At 42.7% G+C, this 25,251-nt stretch overlaps 4 protein-coding genes across 12 annotated transcripts in view; 3 read left to right on the forward strand and 1 right to left on the reverse strand.

The window, feature by feature from the left end:
* The window catches only part of LOC113204283 (WD repeat and HMG-box DNA-binding protein 1), a 21,214-nt gene extending 8,583 nt beyond the window's left edge, over window positions 1-12,631 (forward strand). The window contains exons 1-18 of one of the 9 annotated variants that reach the window (XM_026419400.2): window positions 7,324-7,577; window positions 7,659-7,773; window positions 7,864-8,015; window positions 8,090-8,201; window positions 8,282-8,521; window positions 8,595-8,876; window positions 8,959-9,106; window positions 9,329-9,444; window positions 9,532-9,716; window positions 9,803-10,050; window positions 10,133-10,359; window positions 10,445-10,579; window positions 10,664-10,852; window positions 10,930-11,165; window positions 11,238-11,299; window positions 11,384-11,652; window positions 11,732-11,941; window positions 12,021-12,631. In XM_026419400.2, the coding sequence (XP_026275185.1) occupies window positions 7,501-7,577; window positions 7,659-7,773; window positions 7,864-8,015; window positions 8,090-8,201; window positions 8,282-8,521; window positions 8,595-8,876; window positions 8,959-9,106; window positions 9,329-9,444; window positions 9,532-9,716; window positions 9,803-10,050; window positions 10,133-10,359; window positions 10,445-10,579; window positions 10,664-10,852; window positions 10,930-11,165; window positions 11,238-11,299; window positions 11,384-11,652; window positions 11,732-11,941; window positions 12,021-12,299 (3,282 nt within the window). In that variant the 5' untranslated portion in view covers window positions 7,324-7,500 and the 3' untranslated portion in view covers window positions 12,300-12,631. Of the gene's footprint in view, window positions 1-7,323; window positions 7,578-7,658; window positions 7,774-7,863; window positions 8,016-8,089; window positions 8,202-8,281; window positions 8,522-8,594; window positions 8,877-8,958; window positions 9,107-9,328; window positions 9,445-9,531; window positions 9,717-9,802; window positions 10,051-10,132; window positions 10,360-10,444; window positions 10,580-10,663; window positions 10,853-10,929; window positions 11,166-11,237; window positions 11,300-11,383; window positions 11,653-11,731; window positions 11,942-12,020 lie in introns of those variants that run through there. The other 8 variants (XM_052274700.1, XM_052274703.1, XM_052274704.1 and 5 more) reach the window with 8 other exon arrangements.
* LOC113204285 (beta-sarcoglycan) lies at window positions 12,629-14,584 on the reverse strand. Its single transcript, XM_026419401.2, has 3 exons — window positions 14,353-14,584; window positions 14,069-14,229; window positions 12,629-13,958 (listed from the first exon to the last, which is right to left on the reverse strand). The coding sequence occupies exons 1-3, from the start codon at window positions 14,445-14,447 to the stop codon at window positions 13,249-13,251; spliced, it is 966 nt and encodes a 321-aa protein (XP_026275186.1). The 5' UTR covers window positions 14,448-14,584; the 3' UTR covers window positions 12,629-13,248.
* A 215-nt stretch (window positions 14,585-14,799) lies between these two features.
* Window positions 14,800-21,806, forward strand: LOC113204289 (erythroid differentiation-related factor 1). Its single transcript, XM_026419407.2, has 21 exons — window positions 14,800-15,001; window positions 15,169-15,392; window positions 15,501-15,609; window positions 15,737-15,883; window positions 15,978-16,124; window positions 16,204-16,382; window positions 16,473-16,732; window positions 16,839-17,059; window positions 17,167-17,345; window positions 17,445-17,629; window positions 17,730-17,857; window positions 17,939-18,157; window positions 18,247-18,404; window positions 18,556-18,989; window positions 19,091-19,359; window positions 19,471-19,617; window positions 19,698-19,852; window positions 19,940-20,100; window positions 20,185-20,304; window positions 20,436-20,574; window positions 20,658-21,806. The coding sequence occupies exons 1-21, from the start codon at window positions 14,951-14,953 to the stop codon at window positions 20,815-20,817; spliced, it is 3,792 nt and encodes a 1,263-aa protein (XP_026275192.1). The 5' UTR covers window positions 14,800-14,950; the 3' UTR covers window positions 20,818-21,806.
* Window positions 21,807-21,989: 183 nt separating this feature from the next.
* LOC113204290 (non-structural maintenance of chromosomes element 4 homolog A) lies at window positions 21,990-24,211 on the forward strand. Its single transcript, XM_026419408.2, has 7 exons — window positions 21,990-22,387; window positions 22,683-22,760; window positions 22,842-22,972; window positions 23,040-23,243; window positions 23,325-23,532; window positions 23,615-23,727; window positions 23,803-24,211. The coding sequence occupies exons 1-7, from the start codon at window positions 22,243-22,245 to the stop codon at window positions 23,854-23,856; spliced, it is 933 nt and encodes a 310-aa protein (XP_026275193.1). The 5' UTR covers window positions 21,990-22,242; the 3' UTR covers window positions 23,857-24,211.
* Window positions 24,212-25,251: the final 1,040 nt, after the last annotated feature.

The raw sequence follows: 25,251 nt of genomic DNA on the forward strand, positions 1-25,251 counted from the left end.
CCCCCCCCTCCCAACCAGTGGCCGGCCGCGGCGGGGCAGAGAGGGGATAGGACGGGTGGCGCGGCAGCACCTGGCGACCCCCCGCGCACCTCCACCCCCCCACCCCTCCTGGTGACGCGCGAGGCCAGTTGCCTCTTTCATCGCCCAAAACTCAATTTCCATATAATTGTGGAGGCATCGCCCGAATGGTCCTGCCGACACTTGGCCGGGCGCTATCGGCCGCCCGATCAAGCACATGTCGCACACCATTGGGCTAAATAGCGCCTCATTATGCGCCCCACCGTGCCGCGGGACGCAATATTACTTTTTATCAACTTTATAGTGATTACTTTCTGGAATTTTCGTTTGGTAAATTTTTCCGTAGTTTTTATCAGGGTATGGCGCATCCCTGGCCGCTAGTCCTTGCATCCCAAACACCACCCTGCTCGTCAATCAAGTGCCCTGACAGTGTCGGACTCACGGCAGACCGCAGAGTCTCTGGCAGGGAGCGAGACAGAGACAGCGCTGTGCGTGCGAGCGAGACAGAGACGGCGAGAGAAAGAGCGAAATTTGCACACGGCGAGCTCACCGCAGCAGCCTGTCTGCGGTTGGGTTATCGATGCCCTTTGCAATATTATGCCATTCAGAGAGCGAAAGTGTAACTCTGTTGTTGTTTGTGTCTGTTTGCATGCGCAGCGCGCCGGCCGTTGGGTGGGTTTGGCGGACATGGAGGGTGGCACCGCGGACCCCTCCGCACCACCCACCCAGGAAAGGCTTGAAGCCATGAAGCCATAACAGCAGTAAAGGCAAAAGCGAAAAATGGTAACGAGTTAAGTAATGTTGGTGATGTTTGTAAGACAATAGATAAATAATAACCTAATAACAAGTTGCGTTTTTGTTGGGGTTTTTAAGTCCCTCAAGAAGAGTAAGGAACTGATGACGACAATGCCCATATAGTATAGTAAGTGAAAGGAGGGAGGGGAGAGGAAACCATGAAGTGAAAAAGCAGCCGAGGTGTTTTTGATTGTGGAGATAAAGGTGTCTGCTTCCACCGGCTTCCACACCTCGGGCGGTGCGCGCCTTTGAGGCCGGAGCCCCCCTCGCCCTGCGGGTCCCCACGGGTCCCCACGGATCCACACGGCCCCCCGCAGCTGTGTTTAGGGCCCCGAGATGGACCCTAATCATAATCACACCTGACAAACACCACGCCAATCACAAGGAGGGGAGGGAGAGGAAGAGAGGGGAAGTCCTTCATGGGAGGCGTTCACCTGAAGGAGGCAGAGCGAGGGAAGGTTTGGGGGAGGAGGGGGTGGGGTGGGGTTAGAGGTGGAGGACACAAGAGAGATGACGAGAGACAATTATTAACGACCAATAAAAGCATGGGTCTCCGAATAAAGACGCCCTCAGGTGCGCGGCTGCCAAGCGGCTGCCGGCTGCCGTTCCACCCGCGCTGACCCCACCAACCTCGCCCGACTTGCCCCGCGGCGAGGGCACGCCGTGTCGCCTCCGGTGTCCCCGTCGCGCTCGACAATCGGCCCGTTCCCGGGAAACACAAACCTTACATCACAATCTCTCATGCGGCCCGTCTCATTTCAATAAACCGATCGGGCGGTGAATGGGGCATTCCACGGGTATCGCGGGGGGTAGGCTGGCACCTCGGCTGGCACTGGGTAGCACCCGACTGTCAGAGCAGGGCATTCCAGGAACACGATCTCGTCCGTGGGGACCGACGGGTTCCTCGGCTGTGCGGGGCACTCACGTGGACACGGGGTGAGCTTGATCGGTGATGCTGCGCTCCAAACAGAGTGCCAGGCCACTAGAAGGACCGCCTCTTCCTCCCCTTCCAGCGAGTCGCAGGTAGCGGCCGCGGCGCGGCGGCGGCGCGGCGGCGGCGCTCGTGGGGGGTCCACGGGGTCCTCGCCAAGGGTCCGGCTGCGACGGAGCGCGCGCTCGCTCCGCGACAATATCCAAGCAAATGAATGAATATTAACGAAGGGATAATATCGCTAAACAGCAATCCATTTATCACCCAATTAAAGGGTTCGGACTGAGTCGGAGACAGGAGTTATGCGATGCCTTGTCTCCGTCGCTCTCGCAGCCTCCGCGCGGGTGCGAGAGAGATGCGCGCTCCGGGGGTGGTGGGAAAGAGCCTGCGACTGCTGCGACGGACGCGCAGCGTCTGCTGCGGCACGCGACCCGTATATCACTGCGAGCAACACTGTTAAAAAGTGTTGTTTTCCTGATATAAATTATGAAAAGTCGCCGTCGGTTCGCTCTGCTAATGTGTTTCTCGCTCGCGCGTGTCCAGCCAGCGGCTTCACTTTACTCTTTGCTTAACCGGCAATTAAATGTGCACACAAGAGGGTGAGTGAGGGGGCGGGGCTGGCCGGGGCGGCAAGTTTGCGAGGCGACACGATGGCTAAAAACACCACGACGTTTAGGAGGCGTACTGTTTCCCCTTCCCGTTTTCCACGACCTTTTTATTTTTTTATTGTGTCACCTCTTTGACTACGGGGTCCCTCTCCTTGTCCCCCTTGTCCCCCACGACTGTGCCCATAGCTCCTCACTCTCCGCATATTTTTTTATTCTTAATAGTCGTTACTGTCTCCTAACACTTTGTCGTTTTTTATGTTGCCACCAAGCATAAAAACGCTGCTGAGCGTGTCCCGCCGTGTCCCACCCCACCCCCCGCTGCCGCATGGATGCGGTCGCGCTAGGCGGGGCGTGTTGCGTGCTTCTGCAGGGCATGCACATTGCAAACACGTCGCGCAGCACCAGTAAAACATGCCTCTTTTTTCCTCTCGCAGTTTTTTTTTTTCCAGGTCCAATCAAACGTTTGGTTCAATTTAAAAAAAAAAAAAAACGAATTCATTTATCAGATTTCGATTGATCTTTGGTGGAGTATTTTTGGCTCTTTTAATTATACAGGAGAGCAGTTTCTCTGTTGCTTTTATGGTTGAATACTTTTGGTGTTAAAGTTGAACTGGTCGCCGTCGGCCCGTCAGACGTTTAGATCGTGTTGTGATATGAGCGCAGCAAACCCTGTCCTACGAGGAGATTAATAGATTTTAAACTCTTGCGTCAACTTTTTTTCCCTTCACTCATTCTCTGTATATATCTTTTTTTTTTTCTAAAGTGGCGGGATGAACTTGTCTTTGGCGCGCCCAACCAGAACCAGCCCTATCACATTGGCCGGAAGGGTTGAGAAGCGATAGTCGAGAACGTTATGGAAATTTTTATGAACCAATCGCGACCATTACCGGCGGCTTTTCAAAAACTTACATTTTTTTCATCTGAAAACAATTACCATCAAAGTTAATGGTCATCTCATCAAAAGCTCGTATAGGAACGGGGATACACTTTGTTCAGTTTTCGTGGGCACCAATAGCCACACACAGGCCTCCCGGAACTCGACCCAGGAGTGTGCGAATAATGTGACACATCGCGTTCTGCTGCGGGACCGTTAGCCCGTATGGTCTGCAGAGCGGCCGGCACACTTGTCGGCACTAGAGCACCTGCCTTTGTGCCGCCACCCCATGGCCACAATGTGGCCACGGACCTGGACCAGTCACAAGGTTACTGCTATGGGCTGGCCGAGTCGGTAGGCTAACTAAACCACCCAGCCCAACCTTGCAGCACGCGCGGGGTAGATCAGCCATTCGTTGTACTGAACTGCCCACCCACTCCACGGATACGCAAAGACTGCGGTGTGCGGCGGGCGCGATGGGGGAGCGTGGCCGAGACGAGGCGTCAAAGGGGCGTTACTGCCTCTTATCAGCGTGCCTGATTGCGATTCCCTGGCCTCCTTCAAGCCGGCCAATTGCCACGTCTGCGCCCTTATCTCTGCACTAATCCCCTCTAGCCTTTCCCTCCTTCTTTCCCCCGTCCGCCCCCTTCTCCTCACACACATGCGCTGCACGTGGAGGGCTCTCCATTACATAGCTTTTCTTTTAATTGGTCACCATCCAGTGTGGTTTGGATTTCGCTGCTCTTTTCTTTTTTATGTTCTCCCTCTCTCTCTCTTTCAGGGGTGCGTTCCAGAAGAGGCGCCTTTCGCACCCGTCTGACGGGACGCCCCCCTCCCCCCTTTTGCCGCTGCGACAGCAGCAGCAGCGGCAGTCGCGGCAGGTAGGGGAGAGATTTGCTTTTGTAAGGGGGCAAGGCCTTTGTGACGAGACGAGCAGTGCGCACCCGTTTAGACCCCCCCCCCCTCTCTAACTCTCCCCTCTCTCTCCCCGTCTCCCTGCCTCACTCTGTCTGTCTCTCTCTCTAGCTCTCTCTCGCTCCTTTCCCCTCTGTCTCTCACGCACACACTCTGTAAAACACATGCCGTCCTTTGTTCCCTCAGCACACAGCCCCTCTCGTCTCTTTATCGTTTCTTCTCCCCACACCCCTTTTGCTATCCTCTCTCGGGGCCCGAGTTTAATGTGATTGCTGCGAGGGCACAACCCCGGACTAAAGACCCGCGCCGGAGAGAAAAAGACCGGGGGAGGGGGGAGGTTGGCCCCGCGGGCTGTTTGTTTGTCGTGGAGGTATTTTGTTCACACTCGATGGGGTTTTGTTAATGCCGTGTTTGTTCCTCTGCGGCAACAAGCCGACCGCAGACTGTGGTGCTATTTTGGCTACTTGGCGGGTAGCCTATCGTGCGCCGCATTGTCTGTCCGGCCCGGGGATGACAAAAGCGCTAACAAGTAGCCACTGTCCCGTCCCGTGCGCTGCGGTGCGCTGCGTCACGCGCGATTGAGCTGACCAGGTCGGGCACGTGCGCGTCCATCCCCCCTCGACAAACCTCCTCTATTCTAATCTGCTGCAAACACGGCGACATATCAAATTTGACCATCGTTTGGCCACACTGAATTATGCGAGATAACAAAAACGCGCGCCGCCTTTATGAGAAATGATGCTGCACGATACACATATTGGTAGGCGAGCTGTTTGGACAGAAAGGCAGGGAGTACTGGAGGTTTTGGGGAACCAAACGAGTAGTGGGCAACCAGCGGACAGGGCGATTTCATCCCTCCAACGCTCACACTCTCCAGCGTCGTCGCCACGCCAGAGCATAGTGACATTGTGGGTTGCGATATCTGATAAGGCACCAACAGGAACAGGCACTACACTTCACGCTTCATTTAGTCGAGTAACGTGTGTAGCGCCCGCCCCACGGGCTCGGCACAAAGCAAGTAGTCTCGCCGTGGGGGTCGCCAGCCCGCGGGCCGGGAGCGCACGGCGACACAGCGACGGTATCGGGAAGCAGAAAACAACATCGGCGAGCAAAGGAGGCCGGCGGGGGGCTGCCGGGGGAGCCGGGGGGATCGCATATCACGGCTACATCTAATGATTATGTATGGATGACGAGCGAGCGCCCTAATAGTGCCGTCAACCATTTATATTCTTTTTAAATTCAACCAAAAAGATAGTTAAGATGGCTCATGGAGAAAAAAATCTTAGAGAAAAATCGAGCTCGAAGATTGGCCAGGAACATATCAAAACGGCGCTTTGTTCTGTTCCTGGGCAATTCTCCGCTTCTCGTCTTCATCCTGATAGTGAAGTTTCCATCATCAGCAACTACGGAACTCCACCCTGTTGCACTCCTAGGTCGTCCCAAAACAAACTGTCAGTTTAGCCGCAAGGCGCAGGGCCCCGCTCCCGAGGCTGCCACGGCCTCATTCACCCGTGTGAACTCACCTGCGAGGGGCAAGCATCAGATGGCATCAGCCCCTCTAGCCAAAGAAGGCGCTGTAGTGTGAACAATCACTCCAATTGGAAACCGCTTGAGGTTTGGTCCCCTGGCTCCGCCTGGCTCCTGGCTCCCCTGCCCGCCGCCGCCCGTCCCTTGCCGAGCGATGGTCCTTGTGGAGGGTGCTCCAAGGACCTCCCCGAGCCTTGAGCGGCGCGCTGAGAGACGGCATCGCCATTGTGGCGGCAAAGCGGTCGGTAAGCGTGTAACAAACGTCGTGAGAACACGGCAGCGGTGAATGCGCTCCCGACGGACGTCCCCATCACCATCCTGGCTCGCGCGCGTTTCTCGGAAACGTTTCACTTCCAGATTTCGCTCTCCTCCAGCTCCATCATAGCCCTACAGAGAGGGGAGACACCGCCGCGCCAAGATCAGCGAGCGCACACCAGTCCTGCGCCGCCTGTGGACCAACTTTAATTAATTGAGTTTGATATCAAATGGACCTCTCCGCACTTCACCGGTGAGCGGGGTCGTGGACCGGGGTGGAGACAATCGCCCACTCAAATCTTTGGAGGAGACCCTCCAACCAACCACCTCGGAGACAGCGCAGCCCTGCAGTCGGTGGGTGGGCCAGCGCCAGAACGAGCGCGGCGTGCGGACGCAGCCTGGGGAGCAGCAGGTGCTTCCCTACTCCTTGCGGGTCAACTTTACCCACGATAAGACTCGCGGGCCGCGCCGCGCCGCTCACAAGTCCTCCCCAGACAACGTCTTGGAGATATCCCCAATGCAGCGTCTTGAGGAGGTCCGCCTGGCCCGCTTCGCCCTGCTCCAGCTGATAAGGAGAGGAACCATGCACCTCCCCGTCGGACGTCGGACACACTGAGGGGCGCAACGCGCAACGACCGGCCCTCCAGGAGTCGCAGGCATAAAAGCCGAGTTGAAGCCAGTCCCAGTTACGCATTTCTCGGTAAATGCACTTCCGAGTCCCTCTCGGCTGTTGTGCCTATAGATGAAAGTTTTCTGGGAAAGGATGTGTATGGGCCAGTGCTCTCCATGGCGCCTGCAGCGCGCTGGGTAGGCCAACCCGTCAAGCAGCTGTGCGGAGCCCGCGGCCCGCCTTGTGAGCGCCTTGGGGGCGGTGAGTATACGCTGGCGCCGCCGGGCGCCTGGATGTTACGTTCCCATAAAAATTTGCGGCCAGTCGGGTGTCCTGAGCCTCACTGCCGTATCTGAACCTCAAATGAAGCACAAATAAATCCAATAAAACATGACCATTATTACAATTATACCTCCTTTGCCTTCTCGTTCCATTTTTTTTTAATGTTCGAAAGATAATTGGTTTAGTGCTATCAAATTGAAGAGAATATCTCTTCGACCCTCGTTTTCTATCTCCGTATCGCGTAGCCCCAATTATTTTCTGTTTTCGTTCTTCAAATTTCGCGCTCTCCGACCCCTTTTTTCATGTACCAACTCAAACATTCAAATGAATTAACCCTAATCGTCTCGTTTCACAAATCGTACGGTTGACATTCAACGAAAACATTTTTTGTAGTGTGCAGTTATTTTCAACTTAGTTTTAACGAATATCTTTCCAGAAATATTTTGTTGTTTTTGTGTTATCAATTTTTGTGTTTTGACCTCTCTGATATTTGCCTTTGGCCAAGAGTTGAAAAACGATAGGTTAAGGCGCGAAATAGACCGTCTGCAGTTAGCGGTCTGCAGTACATCAAAGTTTGGGGAAAAATTTTGTTTCGTTGCCATGAAAGTTATTTTTAGTTTGTGTTTGTTCTGATTAAAAGGTAGCTCTCCAGTACTACTGCTGCTATCCGCTATTAGGTGCTAAAATGTCCCCGATCCAGAAACCTATACGATATGCCCACTCAGAAGGACACACAGACGTAGCATATTCTGACACTGGCAAGTAAGTAATTAGAACGTAAAAATGAAAATAGACTTGGCTGTGACTTGTAGACAACAAAGCCAACGTCCGTCTTTTTTACAGATACATTATTACTTGTGGGCATGATGGAGAAGTACGGATTTGGGCTGGAATTGAGGACGATGATAACCATACCCTTTGTGTGGCCGAAGAGAAAGCAAATGCTGTTGTACAACATGTAATGATAACAATCGTATTGTATTCTCTTGTTCTTTCGTGCCAATTTTTTAAAAAAGTGTTCATAAAACCTCAATTTTCTTCAACCTAGGGTGATCGAATGTTTGTCAGTACCGATGACAACTGGGTTCAAGCTTACACATTTCCTGAATATAAGCGAGATGGGGTGATAACACGCTTCACTGCCCCAGTTACTGATATTGCTGTCAGTGCAAGTGGTAAATTTCTAGCTGCTGGATCATGGTAAGTATGTCTTGAGAGTATGTTAAATTATTTTGAATCAATCTTCCACTTACAATTCTGCTTTGTTTTGCTAGTGACACAGAAATTCACATATCAGATTTAAAGAACTCCGAGCCAGATATTGTTTTAGTTGGCCATTCGGCTCCGATCTTAGGCCTATCAATAGATCCTAAAGAAGAGTACATGGTATGCTTAGTAATAATTTTCTATTAAAAAAAATCTTCTTCATCAGCATCTTTTTTTAATCTTGTTCAAATTTATTGTAGGTCTCATCATCTTGTGACGGAACTGTCAAAGTCTGGGATATAGAACTGAGAGACTCAGTTCAAAAATGGGATTGTGTTCCCAAAGCTAATGACTTTTTCACTGCACCTCTCCTAGTACGAGCCTCTTGGCAACCAAGCGGGAGACAGTATTTAGCAGTTCCTCATGACAAAGAAATACGAATTTATGAGAGATCAACTTGGTCTGAAGTGGCCTCCCTTTCATCAACCAGCTGTACTGATGTAATTATCATTTTCAATTAGTAACACATTGAAATAATAACAATCTCTTTACCCTTGCTTTTTTTTTTTGCAGCCGTTCTCTATCACTTCTTTTTCACCATGTGGCAATTACTTAGCAGCAGTCTCCCACAGTATGATATGTGTGTGGGATGTTAACAAGTTTTCTCCAACCACTAGTTTTACTCATGAGAGGGGGCAAAAAATTTGTGGTCTTGAATGGAACCCCAAGGTGCCTGCAGAATTAGCTTACTGTGATGTCATGGGCCAGTTGGGAACCATTGAAAGCTTGCTGCCCAAAGTTGGTGTCTCAGATCCCAAACCAGTTCGTTCTGAAGTTGAATCATCTTCAGTGCCTGTGAGCAGCTTGCTTTTTACCGCCTTCTCCATATATCTAAATTTTTTTTATCTAATCCTCCAAACTCTATTTTTACTTTTAGGGAAGTGATATAAATGACATTAATGCTTTAAAAGACTTGGAAGGGCTTGGCTTTGATGATGATGATGATGATAATGAAAATGCTTTCTCCATCGATAAGATTAAAAGTCAACTCTCTATGAATTTAGGTGATGACAAGGAAAGTGAAGGTAATCAAAAGTGTCTTTAGTACTTAACACGTTGAGTCCCAGGGTGGGTCGGAATTATGTGTTATTGTGACCATACATGTGGTCACGTGGGACTCAACGTGTTAATTAATTTATCTATTACTTTAAAATATAAAAATACTTAGTAGATGAAAAGAAATAATCCAAATACAATTTAGTTCTATAATAGTGATATCTAATACTCTGTATCTGTCCTACTCTTAGCACCTGATGACGCTCATAGTGTTGCCAGTGGAAGCACACGGGTTGGCCTGAAGCTAAATACTCAACCAACTTTTCAGCCATCATCTACTCCCGATTCCCTGCAACATCGATTTATGGTAGCTTTATCTTAAAACAAATTTTCTTATCCATCCTGTATTATATGTATGTCTATTACCAAAGGACTAACCGAAACTTTATTTTAGGTCTGGAATAATGTTGGTATTATTCGCTGCATTAACAACCATGAAGAAAACTCCATTGACATAAGATTTCATGACACTGCTGTGCACCATTCTATTCATATGAACAATATCCTTGGTCACTCTATAGCGTCTATGAGCACTCAGGCTGTTGCGCTGGCCTGTTCTGCAAACGATGACACTCAAAGGTACTTTGTCTGATTTTCAAGCTGAAAACAATCAATGTTCTATTATTAGTTAAACTTTGTCTATCTTTCTCCTCTTTCATTTTTAGCAAGGTTGTTTGTGTTGTATTAAATGCATGGGATGGCACACAAGAATGGATGACATCTCTTCCTAATGGCGAATCCGCGGTTGCTGTGGCAGTGGGGAATAGCTGGCTAGCAGTAGCAACAGATAACTTCAACTTGCGTATATTTTGCCTGGCAGGTACTCAGCGCCAGGTTTTAGCCACACCTGGAAAACTTGTTTGTCTTGCAGGCTACAAAGACAAGCTTCTTGTGATCTTCCATTGTGGTGTTGGTGAGGAACATTTCTATTAGTTTAACTTGCACCTTTTTTCCACACTCTAGTAATTTCTGCATGTTGTCATATTGTGATGCAGGTCTACCCGATGAACAAAACATGTGGTACCAGGTGATGACCATATCTCCCGAAGGTGGTGTGTATTGTGGCCCTACACAACCACTTCCACTGTCACCAGGGGCTACCCTCAAATGGGCTGGTTTTACCGATGAATGTTCTCCTTGCACTTTGGATTCAGAAGATGTTCTCCGTTTTCTCCCAGCACGTTCACACTGTTGGATGCCTATCTGCGATACTAAAGAACATGTAAGATGCTATTGAAGGTTGTGTTTTTTTTTTTTTCTTTTCTCTTGTGAGTTTTTAAAAACTAATCTGAAATTGTATACCTCAGGCAAAAGGGCAGTCCGACCACTTCTTCATTGTAGGAGTCAGTGAACAATATCAAAATATACGGGCAGTTTTATGTAGAGGGGCATATTATCCTCCAACAACTCCTTTGCCTATAGTATCAGAATTGCCCTTCCAAGTAAGATAGCATATTGATATATTTTTACCTCTTAATTTAAATATACCCTTTAATTACTATTATTTTCTTCTTAAATTTCTATAGCTTCCATTTTGTGAAATGGAGACTGAGAAGAGCAAAATTGAAGAGACTTTGTGGCGTTCACAATTAATGCTGACAACCATGAAAGCTATCCTAGATACTAGCACCAATGATGAGGATTTATTACTTGCTGAGAAATATCGTACTGAAGCTGAAAAAAATATCAAGGAATCACTCATCAAACTATTTGCTGTGAGTTTTGGAATATCCTGTCTTATACAGTTTCTGCATTGAATAGGGACTCACAATTCCTTAAATTTATTATGCAGTTGTCTACAAGAGGGGGCCTAGAAATGAGGGCAGTGGAACTTTGCCACCTCATGCCATCTGCCCAAGTTGCTGAATTAGCTGCAAAATATGCTATGAAAGTGGGAAAGTCTCTATTAGCTGAGAGAGTATCGACAATAGTGTCAAACAAACGTGATCGTGAAGAATCAAAGGTGTTTTCAGTTCGATCACGATCGCCAGACCTCTTTGCCTCTCAATCACAATCCCAAGGAATGAGGTGAGTGTAAAAAACTTTTGCAATATGTCTAAAATTACCATAAACTTATTCTTAAAATAAATTATCTTTTAGGGCATCAGGAGATGATTTGAACAATGGAAATTATGATGATACAGCTAATGGATTTGGAGCAGGTATATTAACCACCTTTATACTTAAAATTTTTGGTATTCAACTTGAATGAAAGTGTGCCTATTTTTAAATATGTCCTTTTTCAGATAAAGAAAATGAATTGGAGAGGGAAAATCTTTTGCTCGCTGCTAAAAGAAAACGTGCAGCTCTAGAGGCTGATACTGTTGAAATCAAGCCTGCTGTTTTGCTTCAGTCACAGAAAAGACTAAATCCATTCAAAAAGGCACCAGTAATGTCAAATGAAGCAAAGGGGCTTGATCGTCTTAGTTCTCCATATAGCAGCCCTCAAGAAATGAAGAAGAAAAGTTCTGGTACCATTAGTAAAGGAAACACTGGAGCTCCTAAAGTTTCCAAGGTAAAGTGCAAAAATATCACTTTCACAGAAAAGCCAAATTTTTAAAATCTAAGTCTACATCTTGGACTTTTTTCTGCAGCCACAGTCCAAGCAAATGACTTTGTTTGGGACAAGAGTTACATCAAATTCAAGTGATGCTAAGAAGTGTGACAGTGATCCTAAAAAGAAACCTATACCTTTCGTGGCATGGTTCAACAAAATAAAGTCAGAACTTCAAGAGGAGTTCCCAGATGTTGACCCAGCAGAAATTACCAAAATTGGCATGAAACGATATAAGGAATACAAAGAGGTTTGTGTTATCAATATCTTTTCAGAGCATTGCATTATAGTGAGCTCCCCAATAACTGTTTTATTTTTTTTCCAATCAGGGTTTGAAAGAAGCTGAATCTCCAGAAGAAGAAATTAGTGCTCCAGAAACTAAGAAGCTAAAAAGGGAAAGTGATGTTACAACCCCCCTCCCTAGTGATGAACCAATGACAACAGATTGTGACGATGATGAAAGTGCCGCACTGTTAGCTGCTGCTTCAGAGGAAATGGACACATACCAAGAGTCGGAGAGTTGTATAAACGAAAAACCTCCATCCCCAGAAAAAAAGAAAAGTGGAATTGGAAAACTAAAAGCCTTTACCTTTGCCAGTAAGTCATGACTGGCTTTATTACTAATTCTTGTTAATCAGTTCAGATTTGGTGTTGTTGTCCAGTGATAAGTTTTTGTTTAATCCTGTATATACCTGTACCGCATAATAGGAACTTGTGTGTATGTGTTCTTAAAATCATTTTTAGCTGGCGTGGACTTTTACTTTTTTTTATCTATCATTTTGTTGACAACCAGGTGTCAATGAAGGCTAGTGGAGAAGTCAAATTTAATGTTCAAATTTGTATAAAAATATTTTTAAAATTTTAGTTTTATTTAACATTATTCATTTTCAATTGTGTTATCACTTTCAGCTGAGGTGGAAATACATTATAACAATAATGAGTTTTTCTTATCTTTATTGCTTTTATATTATCTCCAATCTAATTCAACTACTGTAGAAATTATTATTTGCAACCAACTACAAAGTTATATTCCTATCATTTACCAAGATAAAACAATTGACTTGCACAAAAGTACTGTCTAACTCTACTCTAGTTTGGCAACATGAAGCAATTCTTTGATTTACTTCAAGGAGTTTAGTAATAATAATAACAAAAATTAACCTATGTAGATCAAAGTGAAACAGTTTCATTAAGTTTAAGTCATGTGAGATATGTTTGACTAGATGAGTGTTAATACGAGATACTGATATACAGTATGCACTTCTCAATTTCAACATATACCGTCTACTGTAAGTAGACATTAAAAGAAGATTAAGGAAATAAATATGAGATACACTAATGGTAACATAACATTTGAGTAACAAAGTGCATAAAATACTAGATATTCACATTAACTCATAAAGCTGTAAGTGATTTTCCCTTAAATGAGAAATAGACAAGGTTGTTCTAATCGTTTTCACCTAATTTTTCATCTGTGACCATGAAAAGTTGAAATAATGATGTCATTGTGGCAATATTCTTTTCTTTGGAAACAATTATTACTTTTTCTTGTATCTTTTACATACAAGGATCAATTTCAGATGAGTAGTAATTGCAGCCACTGTTCTTATGTGACAGCCCTTGCACCACTGGGACCCTAAAAACTTTCCCATTGGGCACACAAACACAAACTTTGTACTGGAGAGTCACTGGTTTTCCTGGTTTGTTGCTTTCAGAAGTGGCTATTGGCATATTCTTAACGTCCAAAAATATACCTTTAGGAGCATCCAGAATCACAGATCCATTCACACTCTTTAAAAAAATGTCTTGGTCCGCCTTCCACAGAATCTGTTTCCCATCCATGTGTGTCCCTTCAATGCCTTTTATGCGCACGTATGATTCAGCACTTAAAGTCAGATCCTTATCAATTGGACTTACAATGCGGTGAGTACGGGCAAGTTTAATGTCTAGCTTCTCAACCCCTTGAGGCAGACCAAAATTAGGAAAATCAGTCGAAAAGATAGTTTGCCCAGTTTTAGGATCATGAATGTCAAATGACTTTATGCCTTGGATGGTTGTGCCCCCTTGATTGCTAACCAGCTTGGGTTGATTGGCCTCACCTGTTTCTACAAGCTTAACAATTACTGAGCCATTGTTTCCGGTGAGTTCTAAAGGTGCATCATGAAAGCCCTCCAGTTTTCCATCACGTTTGTAAATTTTATCGAGGTCAATAGCACCAAAGAACTTAATAAGAGATGCCTCTGGTACTAATTCTAGACTTTCCATTCCTGTAAAGGAAAAATCTATTACGGATTTTTCTTTATTTTAAATAATTTAAAAAAAACGTGAGAGAAAGAAAAATGTCGCAAAATGGTAGTTTAGAAAAGGATTGTATCACCTTGGCCAAGGCGTAGAACACCAAGAATGGTGAAAGTTAACATGAGATTTCCAATCGCCATGAAGAAGAGCAACATTATGAGTGTCCAAAAGGCATAAGTCTTTCTACCCCGAAGACCTGTCTTGTGAAGGTATTGCTCATTCACTGCTACATATCCTGCCCTGGAAAGAAATCAGCAGCACTTACTATTCAAGTTCAATTTTATTTTCACCCTTCGATTTACTAACTGAGTTATTTGTAAACTTAAGTGCATAAACAAACACACAATTCTAAAGAAAGCCTACCTCATATTATTGCTGTGATTCCGATTCATGTTTCGTTTGATGAGAGATTTATTTCGTAGGGATAGAGTACCTTGATCAGATTGACTTTCAGTCATTACTTATCGTGTTAACTTCGAAGTAAGATCGGAAACCTATAAATAAATGCAGGAATAAGCAATCAACGAATCAACTTGGGCCTTCGTCTTCTGCTCCGTTTCGTCTGCTTTCTGATCCCGAACTCCTCCCCTTCCCTTCTTTAAAGTTTATTGCCAACACACAAATTCACAATCAAGGTTTTCTGCACGCATTTCAAAAAGTTTTATAAAAAGTAAAATTATTTTATAATTGAAATCTTATCTTTGTTTTTACATATTTGTAATGTTGTAAAAGATTTCTTTCGGAATATTATTTACCTTCTCTTGTTGTTTGGGATGCGTTGTTGGATAAGCTGCACTTTGCCTTGTAGATGAACTTTCGGAGATTTACAAGTTTACGTACACTACTCTGACTCTGAGGTTACTTTTCTTGTAATTGTTTGTTGTGGTTACTCACATCAGGTGGATAAACTTATATTCAAGCCGAACTCAGCAAGAAATTTACTCGCTTCTTTAAGAAAGCAATGGAGGAGGCAAGCGGCAATAATGACAACCCAAAGCCGCGGGATGCAGAGGTGTGGGATACAAAATTTTGTTGGTTATACTTGTCATGGATGATTTGTTTTGAATAGTTGTAGAAGATTTATATTTTTGTGTCGATCCTACTTTTTCTTTTCCGCCGGTTTCAATAAGTTTGTTTTTAATGATGTTCCTTAACTATGGATGTCTCTCTCTGCTCCAGTTCCCATTGACTGATATGAGGAATTGGCAGCTCATACCTTCTGCTAACGAATCTCCGGTCAAGTCAACAGCAGTGGTGAAGTACTCGGCCGTGCAGCGAGCTGCCTCCTTTGCAAGACTACAGTGCAACACTGATTTAAATTTACCCCCATCAAACTGGTTGACTAGCTCAGCTGAATCATATGGCCTGCAACATGTCCCAACACATTCGACAGGTTTTTCGAGGTGCTACACATCCCAGTTTTATTGTTTTACTTCAACCGTACATTCTAAGTGTGTCAGAAATATTGTAACAAATCTTTGTCTTTAATCTAAATATATTTTTACTTGCAGCTTTCGTTTAGCCCACATGTTTCCAGATTGTGTGGTGGGTCAAGTTGATATAGTATCGGACGCTGAAAATATTAAGAAACTTCTAAAAATTCCATACAGCCGTGGTGCAGTGAGTATAAAATAAATAGTCAGCTCTGATCACACATTTTGTTGAAACAGGGAGTTGAGAACAGTCATCAAGTTTTTTTAAGATCTTGAATTTACTAAAACTCTTAACAAGTAATCTGGTTTTTCAGGTCAGCATGATAGTGCATAGAGTTGATAATACACTTTTAATTGATGACTTCGATGTCCATAAATTATTACTGCAACAGTCAAAATCAGACTGGGAATGGCTTCGTGAATTTTTGCTCAACCATGTTTTCCAGAGTATGAGCATCAAGGTATGATTTTTTTTTTTTATGTATAAATTGCAGTCCTTTGAACAGAATCTCGTGCTTTTCATTTCCTCTTTGTTTTTGTTTTCTTGTTGCACAGGATAAAGGTTTGGTTCCAAGTCATCATCGGAGATCAGCTCTTCAGAGTAAACACCTTGTCAGTAAATTCTTGCATCATAGTCTTGCTGCTACAAACCCTCCACCACCTCCACCACTATTGCAACCAGCCTCCCACTTTTCCGTTTCTGTAAGTGTTAAACAAACCAACAAAAAAAAATATACTTTAAAAAAAATTCTCTTAAATACCATTTTTTCAACCATTTCAGGCTTCAGAACCACCTCTGCCTGAGCCTAAAGCCACAGAAGAGCTTCCTGGCTCAGGATCAAAGGATCACAAATTTCTAAGAAATGTTGTATGGAATTTCGAAGACTTGCAAATGCTACTTGGAACTGACATGCCAATATTTGGTGGACCTGCTCACCCTTGTATTAGTTTACGCTTATGGTAATGAAGCATTTGTATTTTGATTGATTTTTTTGCTTGACATTTGAGCGCCATCGTCACATTTATTAATTAATCCCATTTATAATGCAGTGATATGGCGAAACCCATCAGTGTACTAACAGGAATTGACTATTGGTTGGACAACTTAATGAGCAATGTCCCAGAAGTAGTTATGTGTTTTCATCTAGATGGGATTGTTAAACGATATGAATTAGTTAAAACCGAAGATCTGCCATATTTTAATGAGTCAAAGTTTTCACCTAAAGTTATACGAGATGTTGCTCAAAATATTTTATCTTTTTTAAAGACCAATGCTGCCAAAGCAGGGCACACCTACTGGTTGTTCAAAGGTATTGTTTGAATTTTAATCTCATTTTGTATTGCATTTTGAACTGTTGAATGTAACCTAATGAAAACTATTGATTAAAATGTTAAATTTTGAATTTACTGTTTTAGGAAAAGATGATGATTTTGTGAAATTGTATGATCTGACATCTTTATGCTCGGAAAATGTTGATGAGAAGGGTCAGAATCCGTTCACTGTACCCGTTGCTATGCTTCTATATAGAGTTGCCCGTAATATGAAGCACTCAGTTGAAGGACAGTACAAGAGAAGTACAATAGCTGTTCTATTAGACAACTGTGTTCGTTTACTTGATGCTCAAAAGTATCCTCAGGTAAACACACTTAACATTTTCACTAAAAGGTTTACCATAATCAAAATCAGATGTGGATTATGGACTATAATCCACATCTGATTTTGTATCAACTCAATTTGTTTCAGATTGTCACATCAGCTCATTATATGTTATCAGACCTGTTTATACCAGCTACTATAGATCCAGCCAAACCACTATTTGATGATGAGTTAGATGATGAAGAAAAACAAGAGGGTAATGAAAATTTAAATAATACTTCTACCAAATCTTTATATAAAAAGAAAGATGCGACTGAAACGAAGAGGTAAGGTATACATGATGATACAGAAAAAACACTATTTTTATGTACAGCTGTAATCTAATAGAATGCTCTTTTATTTATTTCTTCCTCTTTTATGTTTAGCACTCGGAAAAAGACTCGGCATAGCTCCCTCATTCATTCATCTGACTCTGAAACTGAAGATATAAATGATGAAAAGGAGTATGAGAAAGGAAAAGTTTTTAAAGACTATCCCAGAAATTCTCTAACAACAGTAATGTCTTTAAACCTTTTGAACAGTGATATCGACCCCAAAAATGAAATTGATGGTATTGACTTTTCTTCTTTCCCCCCCCTCTAGTTTTCCTTTGTTAATATCTATGATGTACTTTAATCCTAATCTAAAATTTCCAATTTCCTTGCTTGTAGATGATGAAGCTGCCAAATTTCCCAAGCCACCCCCGCTTGCCTCAAGTGTGCCTGAGCGTTGCATGCTAGCACTGAAGCACATAGCCATTGGACTTCAGTGTCTTCTGTATTTTGGGCAGTCAGAAGATGTTCGTTCTTAATCTTATCTTTCCTTAGTTTGCCCATTAATTTGAGTTTAAAACTGATTTTATCATTTGTATTCTTTATAGGAAGAATCAGGTAATGAACCACAAAGACACGAGGAAGAGGAGGCCCCTCAAATGGCTAAACCTTTTGAACCAATTCCAATGCCCTATGTCCCATTGAAAAAAAGTGACAAGAAGGAAGACTCTGAAAAACAGTCCAAGGGGAAAAAAAGTAAGAGTAAACATGCCAACAAGGGCACCAGTGATGAGAAAAATTCCAAAAATGGTGCAGATGGTATTAAGGTATCTAAACCCTTTAAGAGAATTCTACCAAATTGTTAATTTTTTATTTTCCTTCCCAAATTTTTATCTGTAAAACTTAATGTTTACAGAAATTACTGTGTCCAATGCCAGCAGGCTGCATGCCAACTTGGCAGACTCCTGATGCCAATGATAATGTGTCATGGAATGCTCATCTTAAAACTCTATTGTATGAGAAAGCTTGTTTAGTGTATGCCACTCTTGCAGAACATGCATACGCTTCAGAGAGGTTGGTTGAAAGAGGAACATTGGCTGACAGCAATTTCAATTAACACATTTAAAAAAGAATTTATAATACAGTAATTTTATACTCAACAAACTTAAGGCACTCATAGAGTTCATAAATCATTGACTACAACCTATTGCTCAATTCTGTCTAGGTATGGACGGGCTGTGCAAATGGTGGGACGAGTCCTGCGATGTCGCGAGGCCTTGGATCGTCTTCTTAGGCCCTCAAACCCAAATCGCGCCCAGCGAGGAGGTCTGGAGAGTTACCTGCTAGGTCGTGCTGGTGACTGTTGTTTCATGATGGTCCAGGATTGGCCCCAAATCGAGCTCCATCGTCGGGATCTCGTGTCCAATACGGGAGTTGATGCCGAAATAGAGCACGAAATGTTCCGTGATTGTCCGGAACTCGACAGTGCTGAGCTGAGTTTGTTGCCTGAAAAACTTGAGACGATGGAGCAGATGCTCAAGACCGGACTAGCTTGCTATGAGCGAGGTCTTGCTCTTAGTCCAGAACTCCTTAACTTTCATCGCAGGATTGGTAATGTGCACAACGAGTTAGGATGCCTGTACATGAGTCAAGCTCAAGGTAAATACTCGAAGTGGCGCCTCCACTAGCTCCCACCCACACACACACACACAATTTAAATACATGTCCTCTAAATATGTCTTTCTATTTTCATTTTACAGTTAGATATGATGACGCGGTCAAAAGGATGAACCTTACCTATGACAGAATGGATCCAATCCTTAAGACAAGTTTTCGTGCCAAATTTGACTTGTCCTTGTCTCATTTAGAAGCTGGACTACGATCTTTTGAGACTGTCAATGACAAGGCCAATCTTGCTCTCCTATACTCCAACACTGGAAGATTGCTAAGATTGTGTGCCCACTTCTATGCACCTGCAGGGGCTGACCCAAAAGAGCACTTTTTCCATGAGCGCTCATTTTATAACAGAGTAAGTGGTTGTTTTTGTTTTTTTTTGTTTGTTTTGTGTTTTAAGACAGATATTTGACCATAAATTCATCAATTTTTAATTCTCTTATTCTGTAATGTTTTTAATCTACAGTCACTCACAAATTATCAACAAGCACTTGCAAACCTAGGTCAAAGAAAAGGTCATGAGGATATATGGGATGCTGTGTTGTGGGAGCTGTCAACAGCTTTGTATAATATGGCTATTCTTGCGGTTGAGTCACCAGCTCCACATGTCAAAGTGAGAGTCTAATCTCATTATAATTTTGTGTGATTGTGTGGTTTGTGTGATTGATCATGCTCATTTTTTCCCCCTCTTAGACAGCAGATGATGCTGTGAGAATGGCCATAGATTATGTTCATCGTGCCCTAAAATACTGTGATTTGGAAACTCCAGGAATGAGACTTCCTGTGTATCAGTTTAGGGCTGCTGTTCTTCACCATCGTTTGGCTTCATTGCATCACAACTCATACAGGTTTGCTGACTTTCCATTTTCTCCAATTTTTTCACTTTTCTTCTTAGTACCTTATGATAACCATTTTTTTCTTTTATATTTTATCAGAGCTTCGTTTGAGAAGGATGAACGGCATGCTCGAGCTGCTTTGCAATCCAGTCGACTGCACTATGACAAAGCATGTGATATCTATATTATGATAGAGCATTATCATGAATATCTCAGTGTATTGCTGGAGAAAATGGCTCTTACAGAATTTATTGCCATAAGTAAGAAAATATAATATATCTTCAGTTTGTAAACAAAAATCTCAGTTGTAAAAATGCTAACTTCATGGATTTCTTGTGTTACAGATAATTCTACACCAAGCGCCAAATTGCGGTATACTAAGGAAGTTTTAGAAATGATCTTCGCTTCTGTTCCAAAGCTCTCGGGTTTTACAGATAGAACAGATCCTCAAAAGGCAGCAGGAGGTGTGTTATTAATAATCCATTCATATCTTGTAATGTCAAAGACTACTGTTCAAACCTTTCTTTACATAATATGCAAACACATGTTTAACTTGGTTTTGAAAGAATATCCAATTACTTCATTCTACTTTCAGATGCACCTACTCTATCAAAAGAAAAGTCAGAAGTTGATGAAGATGAAAGAGATCTAGGACTCTTAAAACTATTTGAGCAACGTATGCAAAGAAATCTTCTATTGGCCACAAAGCTGTCATCACAATGTACAAAAAAAGAGTAAGTTTCAAATAGGTAACAGTTTTCTGTAATTGAACTAACTTTGAAAAAAAAATAACCAATCAAATTGGATCTTTTCTTAGATCAACGGCCCAGGAATCAACATACAAATCTATGTATGCTTTATCCTTACGAGTGGCACCTGTACCAGAGGACAAGAGAGAAGCTGTGATTGCACTTGCTAAACATTTGATGGAGACTTGTTCTAAAATTGAAAGTATATTTAAATCCAAGCTTAAGTAAATGATATTTAACTTTTCTTTTTAACAACCAAAGGCATATGATATGTGATTTATATTAGGTTTACTGAGATGTGAAGTAAAACAAGTGGGTTGTGGCTGACGGTCAGCATCAAACATGTATATTTTTGACTTATCCCTGGTATTTGATATTTGATTGCCACCAGATGTATGTAGTCTAAGTCAGCTTATCTTACTTATTTTTGTGTGCTACTTCATATCTTTTAATAAGACTTATCTATTTTTGTTGATATAAATGTAGCTTTCCTATTGTACTTTCAAAACAGTGCTGTGAATTTTTTTTTACATATTGGTTCTTTCTTAGGAAAGTTGTGTGATATTATATTTTTGTTAGTTTTTTTTTTGTAGTGTACTTTTGTTTAATGACAATGACAATCTTATACCTATAAGTACAGGTATAAATATACCAATAGGATTGCCATTATCCTAGGTAATCTCACACTATCCTTTTCTTCTCTGACAGAAATGCGTGTTTTTTTTTTTTAATACTAAAATATATTGCAATTTGTAATTACAATGTCCATGCCTGTTTTTTTTGTATTTCAAGGCTACATAACTTTATGAAATGAGCCGTCCTCTGTGAATGATGTTAGGCACCATGTAATTTGTTTTTTTGCATTCTTGAGTCTGAATGGGTATATATCTAAAAGAATCAATCTGAATTCAGATGTAACAAGTACAGTCCTCACTCTTAATTTAATAGATTGACTTCAAGTTGACTGCTGTCTGTACTTATGCGCATGTGCGCATGTTAAAACATTTTTAACCCTACTGTAGTATAGTCCTTAACTACATTTTTCTTTTCCTCTGTCTCCATATATACCTAATCACAAATTACATGCCATTACTTGCTCAAATTGTACATAATACTATAATTTGAGTATTTTTATGCTAGCGGCCCACCGTTGAGTTTACAATCCTTGTATGACCAAAAATGTAGCAGCAGAATTAAAAGCTTCTTATAAGTGTGAATTTATAGTAATTAATATTTCGCTATCAAATCTCCTATACGCCCGCCCGTCCCGTTCTCACGGCGTAGGGATTAAGTTTCACCGGTTTACATGTTAAAGTTGTGGCATAGGGAATGACTCGTCAACCTCTCGTAAATTTCTCATCATCCTCAAGCTGAAGTTGGGGGGAGGGGGGAGTACGATTCTCCCGCGCTGAGCTGAGCTGAGTTGAGAGAACTTGTCTCAACTTGTCGATAGGTAGAGTTTGTGTAATTGTTAGCGTTGCGTTGAAGTAAGGTTTTCGAATTGCGCGTATCGTGATAAGTGTTGTGCGTTGCAAGTTTTTGAAAACAGTGTAAAAGTTGAGAGAAGACTGTCACTCAATATCTGAGCTGTTCGATTGCTGACCTGAGATAAACATTAGCAGTCAGCAGGCCCGAACTCTGAACTGAAGCAAAATGACTGACTCCGACTCTGATAATGATGGCAGATTCGATAATACTCAAGACACGCAGGGTTACAGCAGCAATGGCGATGATCCTCCCAATGGAAACTTGACTGACATATATGCCCAAGATTATGAGGAAGTACAGAGAATGCTACGTAAGTGAGGTTAAGTTTATTTACAAACCATAACATCAAGCGTAATAATCTCATTATCTATAATTTCATTTCTATCTTGCCCTTTAAAATTTACTTGTTTCGAACGGAATACTTTAAATGATTCGCTGTTGTCGACGCTGACTTTTTTTAGATCTTTAAGTTTTGTTTTTTAAACTGTCTCAGCCTGAGGAATTACTCCCCCGTTAAACAACCAAGTTACCACCATTTATCCCCCTTCTTTATTTTTTTTCTTGCATTTTCCCGTATCAATTCTGAAGACATGTTCATGTTGCAGAGGAGGGAGCAACATCAACTGAAGCAGTAAATCGAGTCGGCCAGCTGCTCAAAAAGAATGCTACACTTTGTCAGAAAGGTAATTCTATGATTGCTTATAGTTGTTATGTTTGTACTTTTTCATTTATGAAAGAAGACTGAACCATTTCTGTATTTTCAGAGAAAAAAGTTCGAGAATCCCTTTATGGTAGTCATGTATTATCTATTTGCGCCCAGCTTTCAAGGAACCAAGCTCAGGCATTAGATACGAACTTGGCATCATTTGATGTCAACACATTTGCTGATGGTATTGTAAGTAGCTTTTGTACCACATCAGGTTATTTTCCACTACTTGTTTTAATAAGACATTTTTTTGTAGTTGAATTTGGCAACTGATAGAGAACAAGAGAAACTTGACTGGAACCTGATGTTCCCAAAAGTACAAAAATTATTCCACAGAGCACCTGGGGTGTCCTACTTATATGGATCTTTTAAAGCTGAAGAGCTGCCTAGAAAAGAACCAAAAGAAAGAGCTCCAAGGAAACAAGCTGCCAGGGCAGCAGCCGAGAAGCAGCCTGAAAAGGTCAGATGATCATTTTCTATGAACGTATTCAAATAAGGAAATGAAAAGTAATAGACGTTTCATTTTGTGGGTATCTCTCAGGTGACAAATGTTGCGGCTGCAGATGAAGGAAACGATAAAGCTGTTCAACATCTCAAGAAAGTGCTGAAGAGGAAATTTAGAGAAAATGGTGACCAGCCTATCAGTTTCTTTGAATGTGTGCTAGATCCAACATCATTCCACCGCACTGTGGAAAACATTTTCCATTTGTCATTTCTAATGAAAAATAATTTTTGTGCCATTAGACAAGGTGAGCAGTAATTTATACATAAATTACATTTTAAATAAAAACAAAATTTTAGGATGTGTCTAATAATTTTATCTTTTTACAGAGAATGGTAATGGTCTACCATACATTCATAAAATATCTGCAGCAGAAGTTGGTGAATTGCTGAAAGGCAAAAAGTTACAATGCATTGCTTCAATTAGTCCAGAAATGTGGCAGGTAATAATTTACTTTCTATCTATTTATTTTGATTTCATGTACACATTTCTACTATTTTGTTGAATTTGTTTTCAGACTCTAGTCAAGGTCTTTGAAATTAGACAGCCCATGGTGCCACCTCTTACCTAAGTCAAAATTGAACGTTTGATTGAAGAATTACTTCTGTAATCTGACCATGTCATTCAAACCAAACATTTTACATATATATTTTTTATGTTCTTTCTTTCCATTCAATAGAAATTATTATGGGTAATTCTGTTAGTTTTAATGTGGAATAGTTTATAGCTCTGAAGCATGCTGTCCTTAAGTATATATGTTATTTGGCTCCTTCTATTGATAGTATTACATTTTTAAACTTTAAACCTTAAGCAGTCTTTCACCCCATTTCTAATTACTTCAAAGCTGTCAAGAGCAGCGTCTGTACCTGTCTTTTGTGTTTTTATAAACATTTGATAATAAATACCTGTGCCTTTGAGACCAAGAATTAATTTACTATGATTGGTCTTCCCTACCACCTGATAAGTTATGTCTTCCGAGACCTGGCAAACAACCCAAATAACTGATCAGTTTGCTCCCCTCATGATCAGGATTCAATTAAACGGCTAACGCTGTGGGATCTGAATTACACGTGACACCTGACACCTAGCGAACACGTTATCACAGGGCATTTTAAAGTCTTCTGGCCGCTCCTGGCTGAACCGACGAGGCACGGCAGTTGCGAGCAAGTCGAATGCTTGCCTGTAGAGTGGACCGCTGCTACGGTGGTGGCAATTTCCAATCGGGTGGGGGTGGAAGGGGCGGGGCCGGCCGCGGATGCGCTAGGAAAACAGCCTTGTCTCTGTGATCGCCACGCTTGAACATTGCGCCCTCCGGCGCCTCCGGGGCGGAGGGGACGGGGCAGAATGCCGGAAGCAGCTATCCCGGATTGGTCATCTATGCTCTGGGACCGACCCTGCTCGACAGTAATGTGAAAGATAATTTTAGACGAAAGACGTCATTACATACCCTCGAAAAAAGGCTTGATACGTTTCCGCAACAGGTAACACACATGAAAAATATTGATAATATAAACCTATCACCATCAACCTTTCTTAGCTGGGGGATATATTGAATGATTCAGATGATTCAATATCAAACTTTTTGCTATCCATTCATTGGCAAAGTGGTAGAGTGTCACGCCATTTGCCTAATTGGAGGGGAGAGTGGAGGTTGGTAAGGTACATGGCGGGTGCTCGAAGACGGACTCCTTTTCTGCTTATACTGTACCCCATGCAGACCGGGCGGGATTGCCTACCGACTCCCACTGCGGCGTTTTTTCCCCGTGGCCCCGTGCCAGTATGCAGCCCGTCCGCACGCCTGCATACGGTACAGTACAGGGTGGTCCAGAGACCCCTTCCTTTATTTTGCTTATACTGTACCGCGTGCAGGCGGGCTTGTCCACCGTCGCACACCGCGGCGCCTTATGGCCCCGTGCGAGTATGCAACCCAGGCGCGGATTAAGGTCCGGCAGACAGGGGGGGGGGG

This window comes from Frankliniella occidentalis, unplaced genomic scaffold, assembly GCF_000697945.3.
Source record: "Frankliniella occidentalis isolate FOCC.00 unplaced genomic scaffold, Focc_3.1 Scaffold428, whole genome shotgun sequence".
Lineage (NCBI taxonomy): Eukaryota > Metazoa > Arthropoda > Insecta > Thysanoptera > Thripidae > Frankliniella > Frankliniella occidentalis.

Excerpts from the sequence above, each read along its gene's own strand:
- LOC113204285 (XM_026419401.2), bottom strand. The coding sequence starts at position 14,447 with ATGACTGAAAGTCAATCTGATCAAGGTACTCTATCCCTACGAAATAAA. Across the intron at positions 14,230-14,352 it reads AATCACAGCAATAATATGAG|GGCAGGATATGTAGCAGTGA; the intron begins GTAGGCTTTCTT and ends ATTTCTTTCCAG. Across the intron at positions 13,959-14,068 it reads TGTTCTACGCCTTGGCCAAG|GAATGGAAAGTCTAGAATTA; the intron begins GTGATACAATCC and ends TTTCCTTTACAG.
- LOC113204289 (XM_026419407.2), top strand. The coding sequence starts at position 14,951 with ATGGAGGAGGCAAGCGGCAATAATGACAACCCAAAGCCGCGGGATGCA. Across the intron at positions 17,346-17,444 it reads GATGCGACTGAAACGAAGAG|CACTCGGAAAAAGACTCGGC; the intron begins GTAAGGTATACA and ends TTTTATGTTTAG. Across the intron at positions 20,305-20,435 it reads TCCTCAAAAGGCAGCAGGAG|ATGCACCTACTCTATCAAAA; the intron begins GTGTGTTATTAA and ends TTCTACTTTCAG.
- LOC113204290 (XM_026419408.2), top strand. The coding sequence starts at position 22,243 with ATGACTGACTCCGACTCTGATAATGATGGCAGATTCGATAATACTCAA. Across the intron at positions 22,388-22,682 it reads GGAAGTACAGAGAATGCTAC|AGGAGGGAGCAACATCAACT; the intron begins GTAAGTGAGGTT and ends TTCATGTTGCAG. Across the intron at positions 22,973-23,039 it reads ACACATTTGCTGATGGTATT|TTGAATTTGGCAACTGATAG; the intron begins GTAAGTAGCTTT and ends ATTTTTTTGTAG.